At 25.7% G+C, this 12,094-nt stretch overlaps 1 protein-coding gene across 1 annotated transcript; it reads left to right on the top strand.

Moving 5' to 3' along the window:
• Positions 1-5,983: 5,983 nt before the first annotated feature.
• On the top strand, positions 5,984-7,882 carry LOC108464533 (blue copper protein-like). Its single transcript, XM_017764881.2, has 3 exons — positions 5,984-6,342; positions 6,445-6,870; positions 7,235-7,882. Exons 1-3 carry the CDS (start codon positions 6,162-6,164, stop codon positions 7,723-7,725), a joined length of 1,098 nt encoding a protein of 365 aa, XP_017620370.1. The 5' UTR covers positions 5,984-6,161; the 3' UTR covers positions 7,726-7,882.
• Positions 7,883-12,094: the final 4,212 nt, after the last annotated feature.

Genomic DNA, 12,094 nt, shown 5'->3' on the forward strand with positions numbered 1-12,094 from the left:
TTAGATTATATTTTGTTTTTCTATATGCAAGAGCAAAGAGTAAATTGATCTTTTTCTGTTAAAATTTTTTCATTTATACTATTAAAATTAATATAATTAACAAAATAAAGAATTAGTGACATATAGCGTGTCTCATATACCTCATGCTTGACTTATAAGAACCAACTTTAATTAACAATAATGGCTAAATTTATTAACAAAATGACTAATTTTCTCTTAAATCTAATTTACAAAGACTAATTTGTCTATTTTTTAGTAGAATGAGCAAAATGCAACCTAACTCATAATACAATATCATTCATAATTTGTTATGTTTTAATTGTTGGCCAAACAATTTATAAATATAACACAATAATAATTTTTCTTAAAATTTTGGGTTAACGAATTGAGTTTTAACTTAATTAGTATCATGATTATTATAGCATTTAAAAGAATGTGAATTCAAAAAGAATTGAAGGGTTTAGAGTTTTGAATAAAATAGACAAACACTTGGAGAGTTAAAATTAAATATTTTGTAATTATTTTTTAGAGGTATAAAAATATATTTATTTCATTTTACCGAGTTTAAAAGCATAAATTAAATTATTAATTAGTAGTTAGATATTCAATATTTTAAATAAAATTTTAAAATTTTCGAGTGAAAATTCAAATCAATTCATTTTATTTTCCTTAAAAAATGAAATACTAATTTTGGAAGAAGCTAAAAGTGCAAATTTTTAATTTAATTAAAAGGGTCTAGGCTTCTGTCTGTTCTTGACTTTATCCCTGAAAATGGGTTATGAATATATAAAATATATTAAAAAACTAAATTTTCATTCTCATATTTGAATTCTTTAAAGCTCAATAGAGTCTAGATAGTAAACCAATAAAACTTTTTGAAGAAAATTTACAATATTAAAGTTATGGTAACAAAAGTAAATTATATTAATAGTCATTTAATTATGAAAAATTATAAAATAGTAATTAAATTATTTAATTTTCTCTTTTGATCATTTAATTATATCAAATTTATGGATATTCCTATTTTTACGATACCCAATTGATGTTAGTGAAATCTAGAAACAAACATGAAATTTCTTAGGCATTTCGTTCACTAAAATCAAACGTCTAGTTATAGTAATGCTGATGTTAGTGAATGGAGACAATTTGGGTAGGTGAAGGCACTAAATGTCTTTTATTGTAGAAATTAATGCAGAAAACCCAGAAAAAACACCAAAATTAAGCAAAATCTTCAATGATTGATTGATTCCAACTTTGAAATTATAATTTGATACAAAGTCTAAGTTCAATAAAAGACTTGTTTTTCTAATGGAAAATTTATAAATTTAAATTTTGGAGATAATATTATTGAAAGAGTAATCACAAACTCTAAATATTGACCATAAAATAAATATTCATAATATCAAAAATTCAAAATTCTATCAACAAATCACATAATTGTTGGTGGAGTACTCCTTAACTTTAATAATTTATCAAAGAATCATGTTTTATTTCTTTAATTATTCATTTATCTTTTAAATATAAAAGTACTTATTATCATTTTTGTATCATTTTATTTTATTTTACGATTCATATTTAAAGTTGGTGACTATTATTTTCAATAATATCTTCTCTAAAATGAGCATGCATTTTCCTTTAAACATGCAATATATCATTCCATTACGTATATGTTGATAAAATTTAAAATCTTTATTCACAATGAGTGGGATATTTTTTTTCTCAAGAAAAATCAAATCTTGTGCCTTGACATTAGATCATATTTTTTATTTTTTTGGTTTACTTAATTTTTAACCACTAAATCACATCTACCAAAACTCTTTGAAAACTAGAGTTGTAGGTTGTAGCCACCAAATGTTTTTATATAATTTAGGGTTCAAAGTGTGTTGTTTTTCTATTTGTTGATTTAGTTTCAGGGTTTCAATGTTTCTTTTTCACATAATTAGCTTCTATTTTCACATTTAATATTTATTTTTAAAATATTGTATTTAACATAAAATAATATTTTTATTTAAATATTTAAATATAGTTAAAAAATATTAAATTATCAACTCAAATATTATAATATAAAAATCAAATGATAATTAAAGTATTTTTATTATATTCAACATACAATATAGTTTTACTTTACGTAATTAAGATAGAGGCGAAGCCAGAAAATTTTTTTGGAGGGAGAGGCCGGAATTAAATTTTATATTTTTACGATTGTAAAAATGCAATTTCACCAGTTTAACAGCTTATATATTTATATTTTTAAATAATTAAATCAAATTTTTATCATTTTGGGGCAAAGTGTAATAATTTAAAATTTTATAAATTATAAAGGGTCTAAATGAAAAAATTCATTTTGGGAGGGCTGGCACTAAATTAAGGCAAAATAACATTATTCAAAATAATATCGATTAACATAATTAAATTTAATATTAATTAAGTGATAATTAAGTGTAAAATATTATGAGGGATTTAATTGGTTTTTTAAATAATACAATGATTTATGATATCATTAAGCTTTAAATTTTTGCTAAAAAGTTTCTCTAGTCCCTCTCAATTTTGATATTGAACAAAATGGTCCCTCTAAAAAAAACTTTAAATAAAGTGAAAGTACCGGTCAAGTTCCTCTATTATAGCAATTGGATCAAATTAGTACCTTTACGATTAAAGGTATCAATTTAATCCATGTACTTACTAAAAAGAACCAAATAAGGTCAAATTATAACATAATTAACATTTATCGTTAAAAAAAAAAAGACAAATTATTTTTCATTTGCAGACTTAACTCCAAACAAAATATTCCATTTATAAAACCAAAAATCAAATGACATTTTTAAATAGTAAATATTAAACCCGTTGAAATTTAGACTTATTTGATTATTCTTAATAATATAAAGACTAAATTGATCTACTTAATAATGGAATGACTAAATTGATCCCATCCCAATAATAGAGAGGCCTGTTAGGTATATTCACACTTCAAATTACCATCCAACTTGTGAACATATGAAAAGAGAATATACCTAATTTGTATGATTAATATTTTAATGATTCAGCTATCATATTTTATATTTCATTCATTATAGGTCATATTTAACAAATTGATGTGAATTTATATTATGTGAAAAATTTTAATCGTTTAATAAATATTAATATATATAATATTTTAGATTAATATGATAAATATATTGGACTGGTTCAAAATTTTACATACTTAATAAGTACAATTGTATTAATAGATTTAACGATTGAATCATTAAAATATTAATTGTATACAAATATACAAAAAATTTATAAAACTAAATAATTTTAAATTAATATAAATCAAACTCTACATATATATATATATATATATATAAAAGTTTATAGCCAAGTCAACCAGGCAAATCCATGGTTGGTCTACGGTTGAAAATTTTAATTCTTTTCAACTTTTATACAAACTAATAATTACACGTTAAATTAAAATTGGCGTAATAGTAACTTTATTCATCAATATTTATACATGTGTCAATTTAATATTTAATTTTAAAATTTAATCCTAAATATTTACATATTATGTAATTTGGTCTTTTTTTATTTTATTATTCTTTGTGACCCTTTAACCTAAAAAGCTAAAGAAAAACAAATCTATAAACTAAATTTGATAAAAATATACCAAAATGAAAACACTAAAAATTAAATATAATAATTTTTATATTTTTCATTCTTTTAAAATTAACCCTCAATGTCTCAAATAAAAATAAAATTGCAAAAAATAAAAATTAAGAGACTAAATTACATAATGTATAAATATTGAGGGTTAAAGTTGTTATTATGCTAATTTAAAAAGTTGCCAAATTATTTTCCCATTCATAATTTAACGGCTGTTGATAGAAAAGAAAATTTCCAGTGACTAGCAATAGAATTTACCCTAAATTAAATGATGAGCTTTCCTCCCAAATTCCATGACCTTTTTTTTTTTTTTTCTTTTAACTCTTCAGCGTTTACTTGCAAAGTTCTTAGCCTTTACTCATCAATTCTTTTAATTACATAATGGAAGGAAATATAATTTGTGCTAATTATTTGACTTCATCATTTCAAATCATTATAATATTGCAATTTACCCCTAAATTATTTTCCACATATAGACTTATTCAAAAAGTAGGGTTGCTCATTCTTTTTACCATAATACTAATTTTAAAACATATTTTACCTAAATTTAATTATATAATTGACTATTCTCTAAATTTCTGAATTTTAATATTAGTTTTAAAAATGGTTTTACACACACAGAAAAATATTTTAAAAAATAAATCGAATCGAAATTTTAAACTTAAAATCTAAACCCGACTCATTTTTCAACTTTAAAATATGCTTATTTATTTCTGCATAGCAATTTATATTATATGAAACTAAATATATAATATTATAACATAAGTTTTAAAATATATATTAATTGTTTATATTTACAAATTTAATTTTTTATAAATAACATACATAAATTTAGACGAATTTAAATTAATTATATATAAATAGATAAATTTATACAAAATTTAAATTCATATTTCGTATCAATTCAAATTTTAGAAATTTATATATATAATATTATTATCATACATGAACTCAGCTCCATCCACAAGCGAAACCTTCTCAATATTTTTCATCTAGAATTTCCATTCTCTTTAAAATTCCATAGGAAACATCCTCATTACACTTTCGTTTACTTTATTCCCACAAAGTCTTTATTCTGTTATTTTCTTTACCTAATAATAATAATAATTTACTTTATATTTTATTTAAATAAGAAAAAGAAAAAAGTATAAAGTCTATATAATTGTTTACTATTGGCTGAAGCTGTAAAGTGACTTTAATAAGTCAAATAAATAAAATAATAATAAATAGGGCGTAGCTAAAGTGCTGCTTGGGTTCTCGACTTTCTAAAATTAAAATATTTTAAATTAATAAAATACAATTACACTTTAATCTTCCTTATAAATAATAAAAATTAATTTAATTTTTAAAATTATAAACATATAAATTATTAAAATGATGAAATTATATTCTTATTTTAATAAATATTATAATTTAATTTCGTCCACTAATTTTTATTTATTTTTTTATTTCTCTCTTTATAATAATAATTATGTAAAAAAAGTTTAGCCAAGACTTCACGTGGCGAAAAATTATGAAGTCCCAAAACTCTGCGAACTAGCACTACTTTCCAACTAAAATCTACGCGTTCAGTTTGTTGACCAACATTTACACGTGTCCTTTATCTAACGGTTAATATCCCTTCTAGTTCAAGATGACAACAAAATAATCCAAACCTGTCGGGTTTCAGTTTGACCTTATAAGAATAGGTTTTTACTTTGAAAATTGGGTTTATTATTTGATTAGATTGGGAATTGATTAGTGCATTTAGTTCAGAAATAAAAATTAAATCGATTATTAATCAAATGGATTGAAATAAATAAAATTTAACTATTAAATAGATTTTATATATTTATTAATAATCGAATCGATTAAATAAAAAATTAATAATCCGATTAGCTTAATCACGAACCCAATTATTAAAATATTACTTAAAAATAAGGGCAGGACAGGCAGATTTACACTTAAAAGTTGAGTTGGGATCCTGCACAATCTTGTTTTGAAACTTTTGTCAAAAAAACTCCTCTATTTCATAATTTTTATGCTTCTTTTTACTAAATATTCTAATTTTTATAAAATTTATTCTATTTAATCTTTTAAAATATAATATAATATTTTGTGAGATGGTTAATTTTTTAATTATAAGGTAAAAATAGAATTAAACATTACAAAATACAAATTTCACCCATAATTTTTAGAGGACTGAATTTAAATACGAAACACTCAAAATTTCAAAATCCCATCTTTTACCAATAATATTAATTCATTGACTTTTAAAAAAAAGATTAAAGTTGAATTCAAATGTTAAAATTTTGAAATAAAATAAAATTTGCAACGAAAATCAGAATAAAATATATAAATCGGATTGTATGTAACGCGGTCTCATTGCTATTAGTCTACTCGCTCTACTTACAGAGTATTTGCCTACAAATATTAGAGCAAAAATAAAAATAAAACAGGGTCTGAAAAAAACAGAGTAAGTGAAAAACAGGGGCGACCAGAAAAATACTAAGAACACAAGACAAAAGAAAATAGCAAATAACATGGGAAGAAGATTGAACACAATGTTTCTTGTAACTGTCGCTATTGCAGCTTTGGTACAAAGCTCGTTAGCACAAAGGGAGTACGTTGTTGGGGATGCTTTAGGTTGGGTTATTCCACCAGGTCCCTCTGTTTACACCACTTGGGCCGCCAACAAGACTTTCACAGCCGGCGACACTCTCGGTAAAGTCACTTTTTTCCTCTGTTTTTTTTTAAAAAATAATTTTGAGCGATCAAAAGGCTGAAATAAATGATGGGTTTTTTGTGTGTGTGATTTTTGGGCAGTTTTTAATTTCCTTAATGGATCGCACGATGTGGCGAAGGTGACGAAGGCTAATTTCGATTCTTGTAATGGTGGGAACGCGCTTCTTTTACTTACGAATAGTCCTGCCAATGTTACACTCAATGAGACCGGGAGTCATTATTTTATCTGTGGGTTTTCCGGCCATTGTGGTGCTGGGCAAAAACTGGCGGTAAATGTTAGTGCTGCGGGTTCGTCTCCGGCTCCTCAGCCGTCAGCCGCTCCCCCTCGGGGTTCTTCTCCGGCTCCTTTGCCGTCTTCACCTTCTCCGGCGCCTGTCTCAGGGCCAACTCGTTCTCCGACTACTTACATTGTTGGAGATAACTTGGGTTGGACTGTTCCTACAAGTGGTGCTTCAATGTACCAAACATGGGCTAATGGCAAAAGCTTCATGACTGGGGACATTTTAGGTAAGGATTTTAGAGTTACTATTGGGTTTCGGATTTGATTTTTTGTGTATAGATAGAATAGAACTTGTTGTCTTTTAAGTCCTACTTGACTCGATGTTGAATTTAGAAAAGTTTCTCAATTAGATTAGATCAATCAATTGGTATATTGGTTTGTTGAAAAGAGTTTTATCCCACAAATTAGTATGAATCAATTAAACCGAATTAGTTAAACTGGACCAATTGGTAGTCTCATCGGTCACCACTGTTCCGGTTATAGAATCATTGAATTTAGTTGAAATCTGGCGACACTTTTGAACTTGAACAAAACAACTGAAATTGCATGTCCTTTTTGAGAAATTAAACCATTTTAATCTCAATTATGCAGTTTTCAATTATGTCACTGGAACACACAACGTAGCCGAGGTCACAAGAGCAGCTTATCAACCATGTAATACAAGCAACCTACTTTCAAACTTCACCACCGGTCCGACAAGAATCACTCTTCGAACCGCCGGCGAGCATTTCTATATCTGCGCCGTCCCCGGTCACTGCGCCGCCGGTCAAAAACTGGCCATCAACGTCACTGGTAGCTCAACAGCAACCCCACCGTCATCTTCCTCCCCTTCACCTTCACCTTCACCTTCACCTTCACCATCACCATCACCATCGACGGCAACACCACCATCCTCTTCCTCACCATCACCTTCAACGGCGACACCCCCTTCCTCCACAGCCACTCCCACTAACCCTTCGACGCCATCTCCCGCTGGAGATAATAACAACACCCCATCGACGCCAGGCAACTCAGCAACTTCTTTGAGTGTTGCAGGTCTCACAGCTACTTTGCCGTGTCTCATTGTAGCTTTCTTAATGTGATTAAAAAACTAGGATTAGTGTCAAACTGAGGGCATTCATTGTTCTTTGCCATATAAATTTTAGGTTTGAGATTTTTTATTTGCAATAAAAAATTTGTACGTGTCACAATTACATAAATTTTTAAGATTTTGAAACTATAATCTTACCATTTAAATAATTTCTTTACTGACTCTTACGGTCTATTTTTTTATAAATTTTATTATCACAAATACGATATATTCACAAACATAAATATATGTCAAAGCAATCATAACATAAAATCAAATCATCATAATACATAACAAAAAAAAAAACTCCGATAAACAAAATTAAAATCCACACATCACAATTATGATATCTCGTCGGGTTTTAAATAAGAAGAAAATAGCCGAAAGGTCCTTTTACTAGCATTTATGGTGTAAGATTAGTTACATTTTAGGTTACCTAAAACCTTTAGAAATTATATGGTCTAAGATTAGTTAAATTCTTTTATATGCTATTTAATATATTTAGGGTTTTTTATATTTTATTTGTCATAATTAATGTATTTGTATATAAATTTTAAGATATTCATATATCACTATAAATAACAAGATCGAAAATTTTGGCCCCAAAAAGAGAAAATAACAAAAAAAAAGGGATTAAAAGAGAAAATAATTTTTCGATAACGTAATAAAATTTATGCCGTGATTAAAGGGGTCAACCCCAAGATTACGTGAGCTTAATTGCTTGATTTGCACGCTATTAAAATTTTAAATTAATTTCCTTCCAACTTTGATTTTAATTACCTTTTCTCTATATTTCACTCACAATATTTAATACTAATAATTAATTATTAATAAAATTACAACCCTAAAATCTAAATTGGAGACCTAAACCTAAAACCCTCATATCTAAAATACTAAATCTGAGAGTTATTAATATTTTTTATAATAATTATGATTAATGTTTAGTTATGTTTAAACAAATTAAAATATTAATATTTATTTATTAGTCCTCCATATTATTTGTTTAATTTAATGATGACTTGTCGTGTTATTATTTATTAAAGGTGCATAATATTTATGCATCGTCATTACGTTCTTAAAATTAACATGTAAAATGATCACTTAATTATTTGATATTTATTAAAAAGATAAAAGATACCAAAATAATAAGAAAATTATTAAATACAATCGGAAATTAAAATATTGTGAAAATAGGAAAGTTTCTTAATAGTTTTAGTATTTAATAACATGATCTAACACAAATTGCAAAATTTAAAACAAATTAAAATATATCTTTTTATAAATTTAATATATTTTATTTTATGATATTTTTAATTTTTATATATTTTTACAAATATGATTATATTTATAACTCATTGTATTTTTTAAATTTTTATAATATTATTCTTCATTTAAAATTAATTTTTTCATTAAAAATACTTATAAAAGATTAAGCAATTGAATGAAAATGTAATTACTAGGCAGCGTTTTTGGTTTGAGTGTAATTACATCGAAATTTCCTATGTCATGTATGATGGTACAAATTGTAATTACACAATTATATAATTTATATTTTCAAAAACATTAATTGCTAAAAAATTATTAGTATGATAAAAATAATTTCTAAGCCAGTAATAAAAATTAAAATAAAATCATCATATATGTTATGTTAGTCTAAAAAAGTAGTTGATAACACGATTATTAATAATAATAGTAAGAAAAATAAACATAATATACAATTTTATCTAATTGTTCTAATGCATATTTGTTAGGTTATTCTCTATTTAATATTTAATTTATGTTCTTTATCATCATTTGTTGATCCTTAACCGAATTCATTAGCATCTGAATTTGAATATACTTCATTAAGATTATCAAGATCTCTTTCTTCCATGTACTCTACGAAGTATGAATCATTTCAATTCCACCTATGATTGAAGTTATGAAATATACAACATGCTAATACAATCGAATTTTGTTTTTTTTATGCTATATTAAGGTGTTGTTAATACGATAAATATTTTTTTATAACAACAAATATCTTCTCAACCACATTTCGAAACCTTTAATGTCTCAAATTAAAAAAATTTTGAGTTGTCTATAGTATTTGTGTCCGACATCATTCTCTCAAATGATATCATACCTCACGATATGTTGCAATAAAACTTTTTCTATTTGCATAATTGATAATTACTTGATAATTTTTGAGTTTACAGTACTTGATAATTTTTGAGTTTACATCCGAATAGTCTATAGTTTTAATTATATAAACTTAATTTTGAGAAAAAACTTATGACAGGTTTTATTTCCTTTTATAATATGTAAATTAAGTAAAAATAGAATAAAATTTATAATATGTAATAATTTATATATAAAGTGTCCAAAGTTTTCATAACACTTAATATAAATAATATAATTTTTGCCACAATTAAAAAAGTTAATTTTTATAAATAAGTTAAGATAATAAAAAAGTACAACATTTTAATAAATATATTATTTTTATGATATATTACATTTGAGTCATTATATCTTTTAAAATTAAATATATTATAACACTTTTACAATACGTAAATAATTTTTATAATAAATTTTACGATAATTTTAGAAAGTTTTAGGATTTAAATAATATAATTTTTGTCATAAGTTTATAAAATTATTTTTGTAATATAAATTTTAAAATTTATAATATAAATTTTTTTGTCTTAAGAATTGAAAAGTATAATTGAAGTGCTCCAATTAAGCCTAGATCAATTAGACCCACTGATACAAGTAACTCATCCCAATTTAAAGGCTACAATAGAGATGAGTTTAGTTTCCCTCAAGGCCCAATTACGAGATCCAAATTCAAACAGATAAAGTCAAAACTCAACTTAGTGGTTCAAGACTTTATCACGAAAAAAATTCGAGAAGAAGAGTTGAAGTTTCAAGACAATAAATTCTGGAGTAATGATGAATTAGAAGAGACTAATTATGTTCATGGGCCTAAACTCTCAATCTATGATGACAAGCTCATGTGGAAAATGCTAACAAGCTTAAGCATTTCACTTCAAGAACCCCAATTGATCTTACAAGCTTAGACGTTTCATATTGGGTTTAAGTTTTAGGCTTAATTTTTATTATATATGAGCACAATATTTTATTTATTAGCTCTTATTATTTTATTATTATTTTATTCCAAATTTTTGATAATTATTAAGTATTTTAAGTTATTTAGGAATTTTATGTTAACAAGAAAGTTTAGTTTAAAACTACTTCTTGTTTAGATTAAATTAGAGTTCTAGTATACTTAGGAGTTTTATTTAGATTTATTTCTCTAGCCTATATATAGGCCTTTGCATTGTACACAATGGAGACACTTCATTATTATCCTATTTCTCTTTTGAGTTAATAAATTCTCTCTGAGTTTTTCTTTTCAAGAATTTCTCTTGAGTTTCTTTCAGAAGAGTTTTAACAACCTTTTTAGATTGTGGGGATCATCTTCAAACTTTTTCTTGCCAAGGTTTTTATCTTGGAGGAAAATTAGAGTCGCTTGAAGGGGGTTGTGGATTTTTCGTGTTTCTAAGGTTTCTTAGAACTTCTACACGCCACGTTTTATCTTTCCATTTATCTTCTTTATTCACTTCCTTAATATTTGATTTATTATTTTATTTTAGTTATTTGTTTTAATTGTTTTATCTAACTTGGATTTAATTTCGTTTCAGGTTGTATCAAAAATCCAAGTTTCTTTCCTAACGTCTAGAGCCCTAAGTCAAATCCGCGACTTTGACAAACTTTACGATCCGTTTTCGTGTTCATCCTTCTCACCCTTTATCATTTACCCACTAATTATAATAGTTATCCAAACATGCCACCATCATATAATTACAAGTAATTAGCCCGAAATACTTTGCCACCCTTGTATAATTACAAACAATTATCCCCAAATGCAATTACTAGATGGATTTCCAAACACTCATTAAATGTACATACTCTCATGTATTTTTCATTTAAAATTACTAAAATCAAATAAAAAAAAATTAGTTTTTAGGAACGACACCGTCTCAGCTTCCATAAGTGAAAAGATTTACCTATGATAATCTCACTGTCAAAAAGATTTTAAAGTTCAACTCAATTACACTCATAAATCTTAATCAACATAGGAGAGTAGAATACCATTTCATCTCCAACGATCTCCGCTTTTTTCGCATTTATCTGTTTGTCGAGTTCCCAAATTCAAATGACTCTCGGTCATGGTGGACTTTCTTCATTGCCAGTCACTGTTGCATTGCTTTCGTCAAAAAATGCCCATACCATATCAAACTTGAACCAGTGGAACTTGAACTAATGGAAGCTTTGTCAATGGTTTTATTCAACCAAAAATTTGCATGTCAACAATTTTAGTTGTGTTCACAACAACGTAGCAT

The sequence above is a fragment of the Gossypium arboreum genome, chromosome 13 (genome assembly GCF_025698485.1).
Source record: "Gossypium arboreum isolate Shixiya-1 chromosome 13, ASM2569848v2, whole genome shotgun sequence".
Taxonomy (NCBI): domain Eukaryota; kingdom Viridiplantae; phylum Streptophyta; class Magnoliopsida; order Malvales; family Malvaceae; genus Gossypium; species Gossypium arboreum.

Bases quoted from the DNA above. Each gene is read 5' to 3' on its own strand.
- LOC108464533 (XM_017764881.2), top strand. From the start codon at position 6,162: ATGGGAAGAAGATTGAACACAATGTTTCTTGTAACTGTCGCTATTGCA. The intron at 6,343-6,444 runs GTAAAGTCACTT...ATTTTTGGGCAG, and splicing joins CACAGCCGGCGACACTCTCG to TTTTTAATTTCCTTAATGGA. The intron at 6,871-7,234 runs GTAAGGATTTTA...TCAATTATGCAG, and splicing joins CATGACTGGGGACATTTTAG to TTTTCAATTATGTCACTGGA.